Source organism: Prinia subflava, chromosome 8 (assembly GCF_021018805.1).
Source record: "Prinia subflava isolate CZ2003 ecotype Zambia chromosome 8, Cam_Psub_1.2, whole genome shotgun sequence".
In the NCBI taxonomy this organism is placed as follows: Eukaryota; Metazoa; Chordata; class Aves; order Passeriformes; family Cisticolidae; genus Prinia; species Prinia subflava.
In genome coordinates, this window is record NC_086254.1 from 3290782 (window position 1) to 3313776 (window position 22995).

Genomic DNA, 22995 nt, shown 5'->3' on the forward strand with positions numbered 1-22995 from the left:
TCAGAAGAATTCCCGACTAGCATCTAATCTAAATCTCTCCCCTTTTAGTATAAAACCATTCTCACCTGTTCTATCATTACCTGCCTGGTCAAGAAGTCACTCTTCCTCTTTTTTATAAGCTCCCTTTAGGTACTGGAAGGGGCTCTCAGGATTCTCCAGACTGAAAACCTCTCTCAGCCTGAGGAAACAGAAGGGAGTTCCCTCCCTTTGGCCACCCCCTGCCATGCACATCTTGTGGGTGGTGGGAAGGGAAGGCAGAGCTGCCCATGAACACAGGAAACATGCCCCAAATGCCTCCTGTCCTGCAGAATACTGTGGAGGATAACTAAGGTGTCTCTTGTGAGAGGATGGAATAGTGGAGTTGGCTGCAGTGAACAACCCGAGCAGGCAGCGACCTGGGCAGCTCCACAGCACTGGTGTCACCAGAGCAAACCCTTCCTGAGCAATCTCTCCAATGGATTAAGAACCTGTGTGGTTCTGTCAACACCATGTATTTCTCTCCACTGTAGAACAGAGCTGGGTCTGGTGTCCTCACCACCACCACCACCAGATCCCATTCCAGCCTCTGCACTGAGTGAGGAAAGCAATAGTTAGCATGCTGGGGATGATGCTGTCCAAGAAACAAGGTCTCCATTCACAGAACAGCTCCCACCCTCCCTTCAGCTCCCAGACTGTTTTTTGGAAACTGGCAGAGGTACAGAGCTGGGACAGGCAGCTTGCAACACACAGGTATCCCTCAGCTACTTGGTGAATCTGATCTGAGACTGGGGGAACACAGCTCCTGCTCAAGGTATCCTGTCACCACTGCTCATCCCTCGAAAATATAACCAACTCCACAACCAACACTTCCAGCTACCAAATCCATTCCTGTTTTTCCAAAACCAGGAAAAAAAGCCTTGGACCAAGAAAGCCCTTCTGCTCCTGGGAGGATCACTAGGACAAACCATTTCTGCTAAGTCCTCAAAAAATACTCCAGTGCTCTGGCAGCACTGCTGAAGGCTGATAGCAGCAGAGCAGCCACCTCAGGCTGAGCCACCTCAGGGACACTTTGGGAGAGAAGAAGGGCATGCAGTGCCCTCCCTGGCAGGGAAGAGGCTCTGGCTGCAGCTCCCTCCCAGCTCCTCCATCACTCAAACACCCCTCAGCCCCACAGACTGATAGACAGCACCGCGCGCAGTGGGAGTCGTGGCCGGCACGACCGCGGCCCCGGCGTGGTGGATACTCACTGCAGAACTTCTGGAAGTCAGCCTGCAGCTCCTTGCGGGCGCTGAGGAAGACCCTTCCCTTCTCGGTGCCCACCACGAAGGCGCTCTCCTCGTGGACGGCGATGCAGGCCACCTCTGCATTCAGCTTGGAGAGCGCCGAGCACTGCGGGAGGCAGCACCGGGTCAGGGCAGGGCAGCATCCCTGATTCCCACCCGCTGCCATTTCCCTCTGGGGGTTTATTCCCTTCCCATCAAAAGGTTCTTGGTGTTCTGGTTCATCTCAGAATTTCATGGGTTTGTGACATCCCCTAAAAATGTCGGTGACTTCACAGCTCTACAAAAATATCCAGCTGGAAAACAAGAACTGTTTACCCATCACTTTATTTCGCTTTTTCCTATCCTAAAAATAAACATTTTATTGCATTTCTTTAAAAGAAAACGTTCCTCTAAAAAACAATCTAACAAAACCCCCACACATAACTGATAACAATTTGCATTTTTCCACCAGCTCTAATGGAATAAGGAACACAAGAATCTTATTTCAGCTGCAGAACACTAATATGGTCAAAGTCCAGATTACTTGAACGATTCTTCTTGTACAGTTATGCAAAACAATAAAGAGATGGAAAAAACTTCTTCCATTAATCCATTTTATGTAACATGCCCTTCCTGCTCTACATAATACACATGTATATGCATTTTTATTAGTATTTTTTAATATTATAATAGTTACTCAGTGCCAGCAGCCTGAGTCATATTCCTATAGCTACAGCACTGGTGCTAGAAAGATTCTATCCCCAGGTCATGATTTAAATGGGTAAAAAAGGGGGGATTTTCCCAGCATCAGCCCTGCTTAGACACATCAACAACCCCACAGAGGAGTTGGAGGATGCTGGCAGCCAGGGAGGCAGCAGGAGAGCAGGGGGGTTACATGGACCAACCCCCCTAGGCTCCCTGCACACAATGAGCTTCACTTGTGTGGGCTTAAACCAGCTTCTAATACTAGGTCATTTTACCTCCTGCTCACCTTCTTCAAGGAGGCATTGAATCAAATCCCACAAAACAGATATTTTTAGGAAACCTCCTTTCAAAACCCAGTGGCAAAGACAAGTATTTTGCTCAAAAAGTCCAACACTCAAAAAACAAACACAAAAACGAAAGTATGTGAGATTTGGATGCAGAACAAATCCAACCCCTAAGCCTGCCTGGTGACATGCACATGGCCCTGTGGTTTATTTACCAGACACACAGGCAGACAGGTTTCAGTGAGCACAGAGCCTGCCATTGGTGAGGTGCTGGGATAAAGGCTGAATTTCAGGAGCAGCTTGGCTCCCTGGCCCCAGTGTAATCACCTAACAAGGACTGCATAATAATGTATATTCGTTAAGAAGCCAAACGATGGTAACATAATTTGCTGTCCAGGATGGCATGTATATAAATCATCAAAGCTGCTTGGGGTGTGTAGGCTCCAGGGAACCTGCTCCTTAGTGGGGTGGTGATGTCAAAGAGAAGGAAATTGGTATTAATGAAAAAACCTCTACCCGCATAGAGAGGAAAACATATCCTAGATAAATACATTACATATGACTCGACTTTAAAAAGAGAGAGCTATTTAGCACATCTCATTGCATTAGACATTTGTTACTACACATCCGCTTTCCCTCCTTGATCACATTCACAGTTAAAAATAAGATTAGCTCTGGTCCACGAGACTTAATCCAGACAGTTATCTTGTTTATGTAAGCACGGCTGACTTAGGCAAGGTTTCCACCGGGAATTCTACGTCAAAAGATATGAAAGTTCTTTTCTTTGTTCTCAGAGATAAAAAGCCATTGTTCTGCTGTTGTGTAAATGCTCACGGTAACATTGGTAAAACAGCAAGGAAAAAAACAGCCAACCACCCTACAGCCAGTTGATACCAACATAAATATTAATGGGAAAACAATACACATCTGAGATTAACTTGTGCTGACTTTATGATCCTTATGGCTGTCAGGGCAGGAAAGGGTTTTTATTTCTCAGCAGCTCCCTGGGCTTTCCAGCAGCAGAGGAGAGTGGAATGAGCTCACCAGGCATCCTGTGCCAGCCCTGCACCCAGACAGCCTTGCTAAATGGAGGCCAAAGGAGGGAGGGGGTGGGGACAGGGGTGCCACTGGCCTCTTACCATGGAGTCTAAGGCAGACACTAAGCTGGTGATGATTTCCTCTCTCTGGGGAAATACCATATTCCATTGGTCAGCTCTGGAGGTGGCGAGTGTCACATCTAAAGGCTTCCCTGCCAAGGCCATATTCACCTGAAAATAGAAAAAAATAAAAGAGCTATGAATCAGTGTTACTAACGGAGAGCTGGAGCCCAGCATCACCACAGAGGCCCATCACCATCGTGTGCTATGGGAGCAATGTTGGCACAGGTACACAGGGGAAACTGAGGCACGCAGAGAGGTCAGGGCAGCCTGAACCCCACAGTCCCCACGAGTCCTCTGCTAAAGGCAGACAGCTGCTGTTGAGCTGTACTCAAACCCTGGAGCCGATGCTGTGTGTACCAGATCTCTGCATTTGGAGCTCACCCTCGAGGAGATGCCACCAGGGGCACAGTGGGACAGCCCAGATGTCACAGCCTGTGGCTATGCGAGCCAGAGGATGCGGTGCTGAAGTGGACACAGAGCCCTCCTGTGCCCTGATGGCAGCTGTGAGCAGGGGGTGACAGCTCTGGCCCCACAAGGACACCGTGCTGACCATCCTTGTGCCTCCTGCTCTAAATCCAGGGCAAAAGGAGAGCCTGCCACCCAAAAGTGTCCCTGAAACAGGTCAAAGTCACAGGGTGCTCTGCTTTCACCCCGAGGGAGAGATGCAGTTCATGGCAAGGGATTCCCTAGTCAAATCCCCTCACTCTGCAGTTCTTGGGGTCAGGGGGAACAGGACAAGGTGGCGAGCAGGGACCAGATATCTGAAAAGAGGCTCAGCCCCACAATCTCCATCCTCACAGTCAAACAGGGAGAAATGCTGTGACCCAGCCACAAGTGCAGCAGCAGCCTCAGGTTTCTGCACCTCAGTGTTCATGTCTCATCTTGACTCACAGTAATGCAAATGCTGCAGGAAAACTAAGGCAAGGTCTCACCCTGCTCCAGACACCCGTGCTGGGACAGCCACACTCGAGACAGCACCAGCCCAGCACCCAACACAACCCTCCCAGCTGGAGGGCAGTGCCACACCACCCAGCTTTAATCCTGTGAATAAAGAGCAGCAAGTCAGCTCATCAGCCACTTGAAGCAGATCATAAATCATGTGCTCACAAATGGATGAGAGAGCCCAGAGAATCCCTGACAAGGCCGGATGGGCAGAAGGCGGGGAATACGAATGGAGCTGCCTGCACATAACTCAATTTGCCACGCAGTCGATACCCACAGCTGTCCAGCCTCACTGCAAACACGGGTTACAGGCAACAGCAAACCCCACATTCACCTTCCTGCCCTAGTTTGCACCTGTGTCCAAGCAGAAGGAGTTTGAGTGCAAAGCAGAGCTGTGCTGCCCCATGAAAGTGGGGAAATGCTGGCTTTTAGCCCAAAATAACAAGTTCCCCCACACTGGCATCTCTGCAGGTGCCTGTGCACACACATGTTATGAAAGAATCACAGAATGGTTTGGGTTGGAAGGGACCTTAAAGGTCACCTCATTCCAACCTGCTGCCACGGGCAGGGACACCTTCCACTGTCCCAGGTTGCTCCAAGCCCCGTCCAACCTGGTCTTGAGCCCTTCCAGGATGGGACAGCTACAGCTACAAATTTTTATAAGGGTCTGCAACAAGCTAATGAAAAGGGGAGACAAATCCCATTAAACAACAATGACTGAATTTCAGGAATTGCTCTGGGTGAGCCCTCCAGGATTTTCCCCATGTTGCCAGCTCTTGATAGCAGCCAAGCAGTGCTGGAGCTCCACTGGCACCTGCAGACAGCAGAGCCGGGACCTCAGCCACACTAAGAGTCACCCAGGAAAATCCTTTTCCACCCATCTGACACTTTCTAACAAAGCTGATGGAGATCTCCTGCATGATGATCCTGGAGGGGGAAGAACCTGGCCTAACCAGGCATCAGCTTGGAAAATAAAGCAGGAACTGAACATATGGTCCTGCAGCTGGGCACAGACCCCAGGTGTCCCCACGCTGGGGACAGGTCTCTGCCAGGCACCTCCAGCTCTACCACCACAAGAAGCTGCAGCAACACCAGGAAGCAGCAACCTGCCTTGCTCCAGCCTTGCAGTTTGTGCATGCATGGATGGACAGACAGACAGACAAGAGCCCATTCCATCTGCATGCTCCCAAGCAGCTCCCTGAGCACAGCTCTGCAGGAGTAGGGAACTTGAGAGTCCATATTTTTGTGGATGCTGTTGATAAGAGGTGCCTTGCTGCAATTGGCAGGGCACAAGCTGAGCTGGGGACCAGCCACTGCCTTGCTCCATCACTCCCTTCTTACCTACCCCAAGCCCTTGCTTAGAAAACAGCTTTACTCTGATGCCTGCACATGTTTCTGAGTGCCCTATTTATTATTAAATATGGCTGTGGCATGGACATTCTGTTGCCTTCCAGCAGCAATTTGGAGAAGCAGGCCCTGCCTTGGTGGGGCTGGTTGCATCCACTGGGAGAGCTCTGGCTGCACCAACCTGCTCAGCCACAGCCTCCCACAGGAATCAGCACTTCCAGGGAAGAGATGCTCCTCTCTTGGCTGCAAAAAGCAAAGCCACAAGCTGGATCTGCCTGCAGAGAGGGAACCAATAGGAAAGACAGGGATAACACCAATGGGAAGTGGGGCAGGGTTTTTGCATCCCCCTCCTATCCTGCAGGAGATGGGGACAAAAATAATCCCTTTCCCTGGCTGATTGTTTAGTAAGTAAAAGCAAGAATCACTCATCAAGAAAAAGAAAAACCCAAGACATAACAAAAAGATGACCCAAGTAACACAATGGGATTTTAAGGGATGGGGGGGACAATATTCCAGTAAAGCTTTTAATCATTTGTGGTCACAAAGAGCATTACAAAAGGGTGGAATAAAAGGGAGGAAAGAAAACTTCACTTGCAAGTGCTAGGCTCATTTAAATCAAATTAAGACATAGGGCTTGAAGTTGTTTGTCTAATTAAAGGGAAAGTACTCTTTAGGAAAACTAGGGTAAACCATTCTTACAGCAGTTGGGGCTGGCAACAGAGAGCAAGGTGGGTAGGATGGGTGCAGAGCAGCCTGCCCCTCTTCTTGGGGCTCCACATGCCTGCCCTACTGAAATCCCTCCCTGGGACATCACCAAAGGGTGGATGTCACCTTCCACAGGGGTCCTGCTCCAGGCACAGCCCCATCACACCTCTTCAAACTGAGCCTCAACCCCAGGAGCAAAGGTTGGCTCAGGGACCATCCAACCACTGTCACTGGGACAAAGCAAACATTTGCAGATTGTTTTTACATTTTCAGGATTTTTTTTTTTAATTTGATCAAATTTTATTATTTTTTAATTATTTCTCGTCCACAAAGCAATCTCAGGGGAACAGGGTGCTGTGCAACAGCTGGCACAGGATGTCATCTCCTGCTTGCCTCTTACGACATGTCCCTTGATAATCCTGGGAAAGATTAGAAACTTGGCCCCGGGGCAGTTTCGCTCATGAATCACCTGTGCTGCAGCAAAGGCAAAACCAGGCACCTTGGGAGGCTCAGGAGCTCCTGTGGAACGGGCCAGGGGCTCCCCAGCCCTGCACCCACAGCAGGCACATCCCCTCACCAGTGCCTCTAATATTTCCACGGGGCAGCATCGCACCAAGATGAACATCCTCCATCCCACATCACCCTTTCCAAATCCTCTGGAGCTAACAAAACAGCAAAAAGAACCCCACCAGTAAGCCAATGGCGACCCTCCAAAGGAAATTTCCTGCCAGAAAGCTGTTATTATACCCCTCAAATTATAAACAGGTCCCATTGGGAGAAGTAGAGGGGGTTTATGTGATCCAGCAATTCGCACAGGATGCCCCTGGCCCATGCAAAGACTGAACTGGCAGGGTATTCCTGGTGTTAAAATGGGAGAGTTTTCATCCCCCTCCTACCTTATCTTCCAAAGTCTTACAATGATTTTCAACCCCGTGTCAGCACCTTATTTATTAAGCTGAGCTGGTGTTTCCACACTGCCACAGTCCTTGGAACAGACCCTCCACCACCATCCTCCCCTTGCCCCTCACCTTGCTGTGCCTGAAAGCCTTTTATCCCCAAAATCTCATTCCTCAAGGGAAGCCAAACATTTGTCCAGGACTTGCAAATCTGGACTGAATTACTGCCTCTCCCCAAACTTCCACTCCTCTGGGCCACCCTTGCCAGCAAAAAACCAGGCAAGGCAACGACCCCTTTTTTGGGAATTACCCAGGGCCAAACCCAGTGCAGAGTGGGAGATGCTGTGGGATGGGAACAACTGAATGTCCAGGAGGGATGGAGCACATCCCACTATTGCTGCTTGTGACACTGACTGCTACCAACACTGGGGGTTTTGCTACCAATACTGAATCACAGAATCATGGAATGGTTGGGTTTGTAAGGGACCTTAGAAGTCCATCACTTTCCAAACCCCTGTCATGGGCAGAGACACTTTCTGCAAGACCCGGTGCTCACAGCCCTGTCCCAGCTAGCCTAAAACATAGTTTAAACAAATGAATTTGTTTTTTCCTGTTGGGCTACTGTGTCTTACAAATATAACTCTGTCCATTCCCACCATGTGAAGCATCCCTTGTACTGAGCACCTGGGAAAGACATCAGACCTCAAAAACACCTTGGGGAGAAGCATCCTCAGTCTGGGGCCCCAGCCCAAACCCTGGATGTCACTGTCACAAATTCCAGCTCAGCCCTTAAGCCACCAACCGCACCCAAGGGCAACAAGTTGAAGAGCACTGGCACAGACCTAGCAGCCAGCAAGGGGAAAGCAAAAAGCCAGGGAACATCACAGAGAGCCCTAAAGAGCTGCTGCCCCTGCTGCCTGCTTGCCCCATGGAGATCCCAACATCCCCATGAAAATCCCCCCACGCTGCCCACCTGGGATGCTCACACAGCCTCTGATAGTGTGGAAAAGTTCCCCGTTCAGGGAGCTAAACAGGAATAGAAATTAATGAGAGCTTTGGCTATTCAGCACACTGGGGGTTAAAAATAAAGAAAGAAAAAAAGAGGAAAGAAAAAAATTGACTATTGCACTGGTCCTGCCCACAGCTCCACAAACTAGTGGCAGGAAATTATCTGCTTACTCATTTTTCCAGGAAAATTCTACCTGTTGCCTCAGTGATTTTGATGAGATGGTGGGAGGCCAAACGAAACAAATGCAAAAAAAAAAAGAAAAAAATACATTATATATATACACATATATAAAATCTTGATGAAATATAGACTTATATAAATGTATGTATTTTAGAGGTTGATCTTCAGATGGATTACAGGCTCTTTACCCTCCTGGGTAGTGGAGAGGCAGCCTTTGGGGTGCATTAGAGCAGGGGAAAGCCCAGCTGGGGGTGACTTATAAAAGTACTTGAGTTTCTTGACCACCTGAAATGTTTGATGGGCTGCAGGATGTTGGGCACCACATTCAGGCATCTCCATCCTCCCAGGACCAAGGGAGCAGGACCACTGCCCTCAAGCCCATCTGCTGGGAGGACACTACCAGCTCATGAGCATAATGGTGAGATGACAGTGATTTTATTTGTAATTGCCTGTTGCTCCATGAGGGAACAATTAAGGAATTTTTAAAGCTTACACTCTGGAAGATACTTAGGTAATTAGCCCTGGCTATCATTAAACATGTTTTAAAATCGATCAGGAGTCATCCTGATTGGAGCCAGAGGGAGAAATAATGAAATCATGTCCTTTGCTTTTACCAGGACAGTGTCCCCACTCCAAGTGAGGGGCCCATCCCTGTGTCCCATCCAGGGACATCATTTTGGGGCAGGACCCACCCTAAGGGTGGTAGGGGCAGTGACTCAGAGGGTATTTCCCTGTCCCACTCCACCCCAGGGATTCTGGAGGTTCCTTTTTTGCAGGTAGTTGTGATCAGTGAGGTACCTGGTGAGCTGGAGCCATTTGAGCAAAAAGCCCTGGAAACCACATCAGCCACAGCGAGGTCACACGCTAGGGTAGGGGCCAGGCTTGAACTTCCATTTGTGGGTTTTTTTTCTAATTGCTGAAGCAAAAACCAGTCTCAGTGGAGCAGATGTGCCCAAAGCCCTCCTGGATGCAGGAGCTCTGTGACACAGTCCCATGCTTGCCTTGGGGTCTTTGCTGCAGCAGTGGAGATGCCTGCTCCACATGGGCAATTTGCTTTAACCCACCTGTCCTGCCCAGCTGAACCCTAATCCCTCACACCTAATTCAGTGCCAGCCCTCAGCCTCTGTGGCCCCATCCTCTCCATCTCAAGCCATGCAAGCCATGCCCATGCCAGGATGGTTTTTTCCTGCATCCCTAACGGGTGGTGGGTGAGCTGCTCCATCAGCACCAATGTCAGTGGAACAGCACTGACAGGTCCAGGGCACTCACAAAATGCCCAGAAATACCCTCAACTGTCTTAAACACCCAAAAAGTCCTAATCTGTGTGTGAGTGTCCCTGCAGCACAGCCCCTCCTGGGATAAGCAAGGAGCTCTGGGTTTTGGGGGACCCCAGGTGCCATGCTGCCACACACCCCAGTGTGAGAAACATCTGCTGAGGACACATCTGATCCCCCCAACATGCACCCCCAGTCCCAAACCTGGCCCAACTGCCACCCCATAACTGCTGCCACATCTCTCCACACATCCAAAAATTCCCTTTTATTTTCCTGCTTTTCACAGAATCGCAGGATGAACTAGGTTGGAAAAGATCTTTGAGATCACCAAGTCCAACCCATGACCTAACATCTCCTCATCAACCAAACCAAGGCACTGAGTGCCACATCCAGTCCTCTTTTAAACTTGTCCAGGGATGGTGACTCCACCACCTCTCTGGGCAGACTCCAGCACCAATCACTCTTTCAGTGAAGAAGTTTTTCCTGATGTCTAACCTCAACTTCCCCTGGTGCAGCTTAAGACTCTGTCCTCTCATTCTGTCAGTGGTTGTGTGGAAGAAGACACCAACCCCACCTGACCACAGCCACCTTTCAGGAGGTTGTAGAGAGTGATAGGATCATCTCTGAGTCTCCTCCAGGCTAAACACCCCCAGCTCCCTCAGCCCTTCCTCACAGGGTTTGTGTTCCCAGCCCCTCTCCAGCCTCGCTGCCTCCTCTGGACGTGATCAAGGGTCTGAAAGTCCTTCCTAAACTGAGGGGACACAGCTGGACACAGCACTCAATGTCCTTCCTAAACTGAGGGGACACAGCTGGACACAGCACTCAATGTCCTTCCTAAACTGAGGGGACACAGCTGGACACAGCACTCGAGGTGTGCCCTCACCAGTGCCCAGTCCAGGGGCAGAATGACCTCCCTGCTCCTGCTGCCCACACCATTCCTGATCCAGGCCAGGAGCCATTGGCCTTCTTGGCCACCTGGGCACACTGCTGGCTCATGTTCAGCTGCTGTCACCAGTACCCCCAGGTCCCTTTCTGCCTGACACTGTCCCCAGCCTGTTTATTGGGTTTTGTTGTGGCCAAAGTGCAGGACTTGGCATTTGGACTTGTTAAACTTCATATTGTTGGACTTGGCCCATCCATCCAGCCTGTCCAGATCCCTTTGCAGAGCCCTCCTATCCTTCAACAGATGGACACACGCTCCCAGCTTGGAGTCATCTGCAAATTTACTGGTGCTAGACTCAATCCCCTCATCCAGACCATCAGTGAAGGCATTAAACAGGACTGGCCCCAGCACAGACCCCTGAGGACACCACTGGTGCCTGGATGCAGAACCTTCCCCACCACTCTCTGGGCCCGGCCATGCAGCCAGTTCCTAACCCAGCACAGAGTGCTCCTGTCCCAGCCCTGGGCTGCAGCTTTTCCAGGACTGGGAGTTTTCAAGCTGCTATCAGCCTTTCAAGGTGATACCTTTCTCCAAAGACTGAAAGCAGCAGAGTTGGGGAGCAAACATCTCCTGGAGCAGTCTGGGTCACGGTGCTGCTGGCACAGTGAAGGTGCAGGCACTGCTTTGTGCCCCACTGTGCCACCAGCTCTTACCTTGCTGCCTCTGTGGGCTTTCCTGTATCTCCTCATCCTCTTTCCTTCCAAGTGGGTGGTACAGGGCAGAGCAAGCTCTCATGACCAAACACCTCCTTCCCTGTTTCATTTTACCCACAAGGTAAAATTTTATTTTATCCCAAGGCACCTGCTGGAAAACCTCCTCACATGGACACTGGCACCACAACATTCACCAGCATCACTGCCCCAGCTCTGCTCTCCTGGATAATCTGGCACCTGCTGTGGCTTAGTCCCACTTATAAAAGAAGCAAAGAACAAACTGGGGGGCTCTCACAGGGAGAAGTGTCTACCACAGGAATTTCACTTTCCATCCCCAACCAGGACCTTGCATTCTGCTGCCACCCTGATTTCCTTAAACCTAGCCTAGGTGCATACCTTAATATAATATAGTAAAATTATAGCAGGCTTCTGTCTAATGCAGAGAGAGATAGAAGAGGATCAAGTGCCCTTCAGAAGCTGTATCTCATCTCCCCCAGGATAAACACTCCCATGGCACGGCAGCTGCTGGGGGATCACTCTGCCTGTGCAGCTCCAGCAGCACTGCTTTCACTTCCAGACAAGTTTCCACACAGCAATCTCTCAGCAGGCAGGCACAGAAGCTCTTGCTTCCAGCAACTGCTTCTTCATTTATTAAAGAAATTTTAAAGAAAAAGAAGGAGGGGGGGAAAGTGTTAATTGGAGCATTCCCACCATAGCAGGGAGGGATGCTGAAAGCACCGTGCATGGAAAAGCTGGATCCTGCCCCGGCAGCCCAGCGTGAACGGCTGGGGTCAGTGAGGCCAGGATGAGCTTCACACTGGATGGTGAGTGAGCAGAACCACCCAGCCACAGCCTGCACAGCTCCCAGAGCTGAGCCTCCCTCCCCAGGGGGATGCCCAGCCCCAGAACTCTGCATCAGGGAGCTCAGCACCCCCTTCCTGCTGCCTGGCAGTTCCTAGAAGGAGAGGCGCGGATCCGGCATCTCCAACGCCAGGGCTCAGGTTGCACTTCCCAGAAGCAAGTGGCGTGGGGAAGCCAAAATTAGCAGGCTGATAATTCTAGCCCTTGGTACAGCCCACTGGACTAGTGGAAGGTGTCCCTGCCCATGCCAGGGGTGGAACTAGATGACCTTTAAGGTCCTTTTCAAAGCACATGATTCCACGAATCTGTGATGATCCCTAGCTCCTGCACCACCATGACTGCTGGTTACTGCGAGATGAAGCTGGCAATCCCTTGCTCAGTGAAAAAAATGAGGTGAAATGAACTCAGAAGCCATAGGACAACCTGCAAGGCAGGTCTTGGGATTGCACCAGCCTGGGTTCCCAGCCCTGTACCCCCCTGCACCCCCACCAGCACTTGGGTCCCACCCTGCATGCCTGAGTGGGTGCTGGGGCAGGGGGAAGGCAGACTCTGCTCCCTGCCTCTGGTTTGGCAGTGCACACACTGACACTGGGGTTATTTAAAGCCCAGTTTTAACAGCATTCAGCTACTGGTTGCGTGATCAGGATAAAAAATCGCAATCCTAATTCCTGGCCCCCGGTGCCTATGGCAACTGGTATCCGTCTCCTTGGAAACTAATCTCGTGGTATTTGAACAATGTACCAAGGGCCTTTAATCTCCCAAAGACTGTAAATCTTTATTCTAGCCTGCTCTCCTCCTACCCCAAGAGCCAATATAAAAAGCCTGTTGTTTTCCCTGAAATCAGCAAGAGCCTAACTTGAATTTTATATTACACAGACACATGCTTTTTTGCTTTTTTAAAATAATTTTTTCCCCACTAAAGTAAGGAAAAATCCCATCTATATGATGCCCCTGGTGTTGCAGCCCTGGGCCCACACCCAGGTAGGGGGGTTCACTTTCTCTGAACAGTGCTCAGTGCCCTATCCTGGCTCTTGCTTCAACTGGCACATCCACCTTGTCCATCTAACCAGACACTGCTCAGATTATTATTAATTATTATTAATTCTTAATTATTATTAATTATTATCTAGCAAAAAGCTACCCAAACTGCAAATATACAAAAATCTGGCAGCAGCAACTCATTGCTGGAGACAATGAGTCCACAAGGGCTCAGCAGAGGATGCTCCATCCCGGTCCCCCAAATGCTATTGGGCTCCTCATCTTGCTCCTCAGCACTCAACCCTGATGCTTTTTAATTTTGCAAAGCTGCTGTTGATGGTACCAGCTCCTCCCCAGCTCCCAGACACTGCTCATCACCCACTTTCTGCTCTGCACAGGCAATTAGTTTGCTCTGCATAAGGTGGTCCCTGACAGAGAGATACCACATAATCTCATTATGTTTAATTTTATCTCTAGTATTTCTCTCTGGTTACTGGTGTCTCAGTACTGAGTATTCCGTGTGTTACAGGATGGGCTGTTTGCTAATCCAGGCTGGCTACATAAATAAACTCATTTAAAAAAATAAAATGGCTTTTTAAAGGGATGAAAGCAGGCTCAGAAATGGGAGCATCCCATGCCCTGAGTTTCCCACTCCTGTCTGCTCCCCGCTCCCTTCTCCCTTATTTTATTTTATGGGATGAGTCACAAAGGTGAGAGCAGGTCCTGGGCCATCCCAGCCCCACAGCTGGGAGCATGTGGAGCCAGAGCTGCCCACAGGCTCAGAGCCTGCCCAGAGCCGGGCACCCTGCGCAGGGCAGGTGACTCACACTGGCAGCAGAGGAGCCGTGGGTGAAGCCAGGCATGCCCCCGCCCTGGAATGACCTGTCAAGTGAGGCAGGTGTTGACAGAGGCACAGCCAGCCAGGATCCCCATTTCCTCCCCAGGCAGCCTCTGGCCATGACACCAGCCCCAAAAGCTGCAAACCCCAGCAGCACTGCAGAACCGACTGCTGGCTCACTGCTGCCAGACCCAGAGAGCCGTGGGTGCCACGGCTGCCACCAGCCCCAGGCAGGGACATCAGGATGCAGCCCAGCATCCCACTGGGGCAGCAACACTGGGAACTTTGCAGTTCAGAGGACCCCACTGGCTGGTGGAGCCATGTCACCTCCAGCCAAGGCGTCCCCACCAGTGTCACCATCCCCACAGCTCCAATGTCTAATACATCTTGGGAGTACACCAAAAGATTACCCCCACATTCACAAAGGCTTGGCTTTTTTGAACACTGAGCCTTGCTGTGCTGATGGCAGCCAGCCAGGGACAGGGACAGATGGATGGGACAGACCCACACCCAGGGACAGCTGCTGGCTGCAACCCCCCAGCAAAACACCTCAGCCTCTGGGGGCTCTGAGGAACCGTGCCCAGACATTGGCACCTCCACCTGGGCAGGACAGCCCAGCATCCTGAGGGCTTTGCTGTGGTGCCAGCGTCTCACCTGGCACTCCCAGAGGAGTTTGGAGTGCAGTGGGCAGGGGAGTGTGCCAGCCTAGGGCAGATGCAGAGGGAGTGGCTCTGATGACAGCCCTGATGCAGAGGCTGCCCCAGGGAGCCCTGTGAGGGTGGCTGGGGGCTGGCCAGGTCCTCTCCCACGTGTTCCTGCTGGGAGTCACGTCGGGACAAGGTGACGTGGCTGGTGATACCTCCTCCTCCTCCCAGGACTTGTCATCGCTCAGGCTCGAACATGGGACAGCATTTCCCTGCCCTGACACCTCGACCCACTCCACAGCAGGAGGCCCTTCCTTCCCAGGAAGAAACTGGCCCACATCAGCCCCAGTCCCTAAACCCTGTCTGCCAGTGGGTCAGCTCAGCTCCCTGAACCTGCACCCAGCCCTGCCCTTGTCTTACTCACAGTTTTGGAAAGGATTAGCCAGGGAAATCATTGGCAGAGGTGTCCCCCAACACCATGGGGCCGGCAGAGCCCAAGGTCTTGCAGAAACACATGTTCCCTCCTGCTAAATTCCAGCTTAATTCTCATTTCCATTGTGTTATGAAATACATTATCTATTGAAACTAAGTCAACAGTTGTTTGCATTTACATGTAAACACAGTGAATATTAGGAGCAGGGCCAGCATTATATTTGCATCCAAAATGCTGCCTGCACTGCTCTCTCTCTGGCTCTTCTCCATTTTTGCAGCTAAAGACACAAGGATGCAGGAGATGGTGAAACCCAAGACCAGAGCAGCCCAAGAAGCAAGAAACCCCTTGTTTTTCTCTCTCTATTTTTATTTTTCTGCAGCAGGAGAAGAAACGTCCCTTTAAGCCCTCACACCACATCGACACGCACACCCCTTCATCTCAGGGCCAAGTCGAAACTGCTTCCAATTCCCAATGACACACATATCTTATCAGAGCTGCTTTGCATAATGCATAAATATTTATTTGCTTTTAATCCTGCAAAGCAAACCTGCCTTGTGGCACGTTTCCCTTAATCGGCAGCTCTGGCGCCGAGAGAAGCAGCGTCCCAAATTCAGAGCCTACTTTAGATGCAAGGGCAGGGAAATAAACACCCAAGGTCCAGCACCCACCACCTCCCGGGGTGCCCAGGGCAGGATTGGGGTGCCAAAGCAGCCATAAAGCACCCTGGTTCCTTGCCTCCAAGCAAACGAAGAGCTTGGCTCAGGCAGCTCATAAATAACAGAAAATAAATCTATCTGCATGGTGAAACCGTGAGAGTGTGTGAGGGGCCTGGATGCTGACTTAGCTCCTGGCTGCTGATGCTAACAGGAGACATTATTATATCAGGGAGAGTGGGTCTGGGCCCTCAGAAAAAGAGATTTTGGGGGCTGAGTAAAGGAAGAGCACCTTGTGACAGGGAAGGCAGAGAGAATAGGGGTTATTTTTGGGGTTCACAGTTTTTGTCCACGGGCTTGCTGAGTTGAAAAATGGGAACCCTCCATGGGGTGGGCAAGGAGGGCTCTGCCACCAGAGACCAACTCAGCCTCCCCATCCCCCAGTTCAGGACATTGCTGAGCACAGACCCAAACCCTGCCAAGACCCACGCGGCCTCATATGCTACAAAACTTGCAGGAACCGATAAAAAAAGAGAATTTTCAAACATCAAATCACCCCAACACCAAAACCCCCTCATTACCTCTTGCTTCAGCCCAAAGTACAGCAAGCAGCACACTCACCCTCATCCATCCCCACCCCACAGCAGCTACATTTGGACCCTTGGGACTGTGAATTCATTTCTCAATCAGTTCCTCTTAAATGGGTGGGAAGTAATTAGGCAAGGGGTGCAGGCAGGGTGTGAATGCTGTGCCAGGGAGCTGGCGAGCACTCAGCACAGCTCTTCACTCCACATGCACCCAAGAACAGGTAAACACAGAAACACTTGATAGTGGGCAGGTATATATTAAAATAGGATTTATTTCAGCCACTCTGCCTCATCCTCTGATAACCTGCTGACCCAGAGCCCCAAAAACTGATTCAAAGCAAAATGCTGGTTTTCCTCAAGATGGGAGGAAGCACTTTAACCTCTACCCAAGGCCAGTGATTTGGGACTGGGAGGAGACACCAGCCCAGCCACCCTGAAGAGGCTTTGCCCAGGAGCTGAGTTGATCTTGCATCTCTCCAGCACCTTCAAGGAGTGCTACTTGCAGCCCCAAACCACCATCCCTCAGATATCTGCACCTCCAGGAATGGATACTGCTCCACCTCCCCCCATGTCCACTGCCCTGCTACTGAGGACACCAAGCACCCCAAAGTGTCACCCTGCCTCTCTACAGCATCCCCTAAGCTACTCCAAATACCAGGGGCACTGCACAGACTCAGGCAGAAAGCAAAATCCATACTGGGAAGGAAGGTTCTGGGCTTCAATGCCTGTCATAGCATCACTGGGAAAAGTGGGTTAGTGAAGGGGGGAGGACAGAAAACCTGCTGGCACACCCACAGCACATAGGTTGGGAGGAATGGGGTTTGCTGGAAGGTTTTCCATAGGTTTTCCATTTCCATCACAATGGCTTTCAGGCAGGAGCACACACTGGGGGTACAGACTCAGCTTGGCACTCCCTGAACCAGATCCAGGCACAGTGTTATGGGGAGGAGGAAGAAGAGAGGGACCCCAACAACGTCCTGGCTCACAGACAAGCAAGGCTGTATGCACCAGTGGCTGTCATTTTGGTTTTGGGGCGTGTGGAGCCGTGGGGACACAGGGCAGCACATGAAGACGAGCAAGCCAGCAGCAGGAACAGAGTCACCCTCCTGCTCTCCTCACCTGCAGCCCTGACAGGAGACATTTTCCCTTCTGATCTTCTGGTCTTGCACCTTCAAGGTGCCAGCTCAAGCTGCCAACACCCATGCCCCAAGGGGACAATGCCACAGCAAAGTCCACCCAGTCTGGGCATGGATGAGAGCCCCATAACACGTGAGAGCCATATCCTGCAGCATCCTCAGCAACAGCTCCCCACAGCAGAGACAATTCCACATTATTTTGAGTGATCGTGTTTAAAATAATAAAGGACGCCTACGTGCTCAAGTGCATTGATGGCAACCCAGCAGTTAAAAATAGCCCTCTCCAGGAGTGCCCTGCCAGCCTGGACCACAGGCACCCCTGAGGGACACACACACTCTCTGCTCTGTCCATCAGCATCACCAATCAGGTCCATGGTGCACCCAAAGGTCAGCAAGTGCTGAAATACTCACCTTGCTTGCAGAAAGAAAGAAAAAAAAAATAACCAAAAGGAGAAAAAATATATCCAAGGACCCTATGCTGTTACAAGAGAGAAAAAAATCAAGGGGGGGGAGAAGATTTATTTGGGTTCAAGCCCCAAGCCGAGCAGCTGATGTTGAGAGAGTGCTGAGGAGAGGTGCAGAGGGGAGTCAAGCATCACCCGTGCCAGATGTGAAAACAGAGGAAACATTCACATTACAGCAGTGGTGCTGGAGTTGTCTTTGATCATGGAGAGCCTCGTGCAGGCTCCAGTAGGGCTGGATTTCTGCAGGTGTAATTCCCACAGAGATAAAGACCTTGTTTTTCAACAAGCAGTGGTGTTGTACACAAATTACAACAGAAAATGTGGGGAAACAAAGAAGTTTTCAAGAGAACACATAATCTTCAGATGGGTGGCATAGGGAAAGCTGGTGGGAAGACAGTACCAGTGACAAGGGGGCTGATCTCACTCTTCCACCCTCCAAGGGAATAAACCTTTAGACAGGTGGGGGGAAAAATTAGCCCACCTAACCAATATTAGAGGGGCACAGATGAAGGTGGATGCAGCAGGATCCAGCAAGGAGCCATGGGAAGGGCACAGGCTGGGTCTGTCCCAGAGCCAGCTCTTCACTCTGAGAGCTCCTATGGGAAGGGATGCATCAGGCTGAGCAGCTCATGACACCAGTCATGCTTGTCTCTCCTAAATGTCCCTTTTCTCCCCTCTCATTTTAAACAAACAAAGAAACCCCCCAAAACAGCCTGTCACTAATTCTGACAGGTTTAATAAATGTTTAATGTCCTGTTAAAGGTCACCACGCTCTCCTGCCTGTGGATCTGCAGTACCAGCACCAGGGCACTCTGTTGGGCCATGCTGTTTCCTAAGGGTCCTGATGCCCAGCACGCTCCTGTCCCAGCCTGGCGCCTCCCAAGGAGCTGTGGGGCAGGGGTGGCAGGGGACTGGCACCTGCCTGAACCCCAGCTAACCCTCACCTTTGATGGGACAGGCTGCCCAGAGCAGCTGTGGCTGCCCTGGATCCCTGGAAGTGCCCAAGGCCAGGCTGGATGGGGCTTGGAGCAGCCTGGGACAGTGGAAGGTGTCCCTGCCCATGGGGGCTGGAACAAGATGACCTTTAATGTTCCTTCCAACCCAAGGCATTCTGTGGTTCCATGACTCAAGATCCTGGATGAACTTCATCTGAGGGCATCAAATTAAACACATTTTGGGGGGCAAAAATACCAAAACCTAGCTCAGGGTAAAATGCTGTAATTTCACATAAAGGGTTTCTGGGAATTTTTCCCTAGAAAGACAAGATGAAATTACAGCCCAGCAATTCCCCTAAAGGGTGCAGAACAATTTATTTCCAGTGATCCTCTTCTAATGAAGCCAATTTTTAACCTTGTCAGAAGGTGCATGCAGGCTCGGGGCACTGATGCAGCTCCCCTCCCCCCACGCCTGCCTTTCCCAGGATGAAAACCTCCAACCCAAACCCCAACCAGGATGTTTATTTAAGACCCAAACCCCAAAGGCATTTTAAACAAGCAAAGCTCCTCACATATTTTGCCGACCAAGTGCAATCCTTCGTGCCAGTGATTGCAAGTTTGCACCCAGGGGGGCGTGGGGGTCCCTGCTGCCACCAGGAGGGTTTTGTCCCACTGCTCGGGGGGGAGCAAGGATGATTCTGTGGGACCCAGGGACCTGGTGGCACCTTGTGGTGTCCTCACCAGAGCATTCCCACACATCTGAGTCCCCACAGCTCAGCAGTGTGGTGGCCCAGTTTTGGGAAGATTGCCAATGATCCCAATAGCCTCACTATGCTCCAGTGGGAATTGGTCCTCCCCACTTGGAAGGGTTCAACAGCTCATACCCCAGCTGATTAAAAGGGAGGAAGCCAGAAGAAAAAGCCCTTTCTCCATCCACAGCAGCCACTCGTGTTTCTGCTAGGACACATCTTTCACCAGGCAGCAGGAAGTGGCAGGGGAGCAGCAGCACAGCAGGCAGCTCCCACTGCTCCTGCAGCAGCTCCTCAGCAGATGGTGGCTCCTAACATCATTATGTTTACCTAACAAGATTGCTTTATTGTAGCCCTCCAACAATAAAGCCAGAGCATCTAAAAAGCAGTGGCCAATGCCTGGGCCTTGACAATCCTAGTGCCAAAAAATATATATATATGTAATCTTAAATCTCTATATAAATCATGATTTTAGAGGTCACAGTAATACACTAATTTTTTCCCCCATACTAAACCAGATGTGACTCACATGCAAGCAAAAAGACATACAATTCAATGCTTTAAATTCTTTAAAGTGCCGGGGTGGGGAGTTGCTGTAGCAATTTGGGAAATGCCACGGGCACACAGAGCTCAACCCCCAATCTACCCAGACCAGGACGCCAGAGACAGCATTCCTCCTGGCAAGGACTGTCATTGCCTGCCTGCACTGCAAACAGGGTCCCAGCCTTCTAAATAATAATGCAATACAAATAATAAAAGATAATTCCCACATATTTAATCATTACCAGAGCTCTGGGAAGAAATGATAATCAGGCCCCTACTAATTAGGGAGACATAATCCTGCCTTTCCTACAGGTTTTTCCATCCCTGTCTCCTACGCTGCAGTGAAGCAAGCACAAATCCAGCCCAGTGGGAAGGAGAGGAGCTTTGGTGGGAGCCAAAGCACAGCCATAGTGGGCACAGCCCCATCCTGCCAGGGGAGACATGCCAAAATACCCATCCCACTGGGCTCAGAATCCACCCTACCGTGAAACCCATCCTTTATGGTACCTCTTGTGAAAGTCCAAGCAGCAGCATCCGTCCAGGGAAAACCCTGCCCTTGGCACCAGAGTCCCTCTGGGATCTCAGCCCTGCAGCAGGGCATGGCCCAGCAGCTCATCTCAAGCCTCATCAAAGCCTTTCAGCACCCTGCAGCACTCACCAGCAGTGGGCAGGCAGGGGGGACAGCCCCTGCCCCAGTGGCACAGTGCCGGTGCCACCGCCGTGCCAGGCACGCTTCCCGGCGCTGAGCCCTTCCGGGGTGGACAGGGTTAATATCTGGCACTGGGATTGCTGCTAATTAGCAGCAGGGCTGGGTTTGTGCCTTTCATCTGTGCATCCTGTCAGCGTGGGAGTCCTGCCCACCTCCAGGGAGCCACCTCCAGCGTGGTGCGATGGCCAGAGCTGTCCCCACTGCCCAGGGCCAATGCTCTGGCTGCAAATGAGCAGCCTGGCTGTCACCTCAAGGCAAGGTCACCCCTGGCAGGTACTGAGTACTGGTGGCTTCCCAGGCAGGAGACACATCCACAGGCACAGCTGGGGCTAAAGACAGACTGTGATCTCTGCCAAAACCTGGGCACAGAGATGCACTCAGCCCTGTAAAGGTGGGTGCAGCATCTCCCAGCACAGCAACCACATAAAACCATGGAGATCTTTCTCACCCACTGCAGTGTTTTCATTTTCCAGTGTCATCTTGCTCTGCAGGACTCCCACTCTGTAAGTCTTCCCTAAGCCAGACCAACAGCCTCTATGTTCTTCCAAAGAACAGTTACATGTTGAAAAACTTCAAAGTTTTTTTGCCTTTTTTTTTGGTTTTTTGTGGGGGTTTTTTTGCAAGGGAAAAGGAACTCAAGAGCTCCTATACGGCCATGCCACCAGCACAACCTGTGACCAGGATCCCACGTATCCATCCTGCCTCATCCAGGGATTTGAAGTGGGACTGAACAGTCTGCTGCTGGCCATCAAGGCACAGCACCACGTTTTTCTCTCAGAAGCACCCAAGTCTGTGCAACCTGTGTGCATCCATGGCAGGGGGAGGTTTCTCCTGCAGGGTACATCCAAGCCAAGCAGGGTACACAACCCTGGCAGCGACCAGCATCCACACACTTCACCAGAAAGCTCAAGAAATTATCCAAAAATTAAAAATGGTCAAAAAACATCCTGCCCACCAGTTTTTTTCCCAGCTGTCTGCAGAGGGATCTACACCTCAAGCACCCTCTGGGCTCCCAGGTCTTGATCTGCCTGTGGGGCTGTGGGAACAGATCAACAACACGTCTGTGGTGCCCACCACAAGCCTTTGCACCCCCTTGGACAGCTCAGGTGCACTGCCAGAGCCCAGCACAGCCCACCCAGGGGATGTCACCCATGGGCAGCAGGTACCTGGGCTTGTCTCTTCAATGTCCTGGGGCAGAAGTCCCAGGCACGCAGGTGGACACTGGATGGCACCTGGACCATTTCCAGGCCCCACCCTGGGTCCACACCAACCTGCCCAGGCACTTGCTCTGTTTGATGTTAGAGATTCAAAGAAAATGAGGATGGACATCTCAGCCCTCATGTGGGAGGTGGAGATTGGCTTTGAGGAGGGACAGGCTGCCAAAGGACAAAGGTGACATCCTCATGGCCCTGCAGCAGCAGAGTGATGCTCCTCACTGGTCCCCTACTCATTGCACCAAGATTAATTATCTTTTAAAAGCACCTAGACCAACACAGAGCAGAGACAAGACAAGCCAGGAAACTCCAACAGAAGCTGTTTGCAAGGATGAATGTAAACACTGCTCAGCACAGTCTGCCCCTGAGGAGGGGATCCGTGTACCCAGTGCTTTTCTCCATAGCATCCCACCTCTAGGTAAGTTCCTAAGGTGGTGTTTGGCAGCAGCTCCTGGACCAGAATGGGATATGAGGACGTGAGATGGTCCCACTTGCCCCCGCTGATTTGGGGGTCTCTGGCACAAACACCCCAGCCAGCCCAGTGCTCCACCACTCTTGGGACTGAAGCAAATTTAACCAAGGGGGCTGCACCAAGAAAATGGAGCAGCAAAGCAGCAAGCCAGAAATCCTCATGGCCACAATTCCTAAAGCCCACCTGGGGCCACTGCAGTTTCCTGAAGCTCTTGACTGCTTTTTAAAGACAACATTTCAAGAAATGTAAACTACATGCTCTGTGAAGGGACAGGACTGCCACAGGGCAGAGCAAAGTCCTGGGAAGGTTCACTCCAGTCTGCAGTGAGCTCCCACCTCCTCTGCAAACCTCCAGCTGGGGCTGCTCTCTACCCCAGCCCCACAGCTCTGGCCACAATCCACATGGACACCAGATGCCCTTCCCCATGGCTTCCAGCTGGG

General features: G+C 51.2%; 1 protein-coding gene across 4 annotated transcripts in view; it reads right to left on the reverse strand.

Annotated features, from left to right (window-relative positions):
• Positions 1-22995, reverse strand: part of GTF2IRD1 (GTF2I repeat domain containing 1) — a 67530-nt gene that overhangs the window by 40800 nt on the left and 3735 nt on the right. For all 4 annotated transcript variants that reach the window (XM_063402397.1, XM_063402394.1, XM_063402395.1 and 1 more), the window contains exons 2-3: positions 3370-3498; positions 1227-1368 (exon numbers count right to left, since the gene is read on the reverse strand). In XM_063402397.1, coding sequence (XP_063258467.1) covers positions 1227-1368; positions 3370-3492 — 265 coding nt within the window. In that variant the 5' untranslated portion in view covers positions 3493-3498. The remainder of the gene's footprint in view (positions 1-1226; positions 1369-3369; positions 3499-22995) is intronic.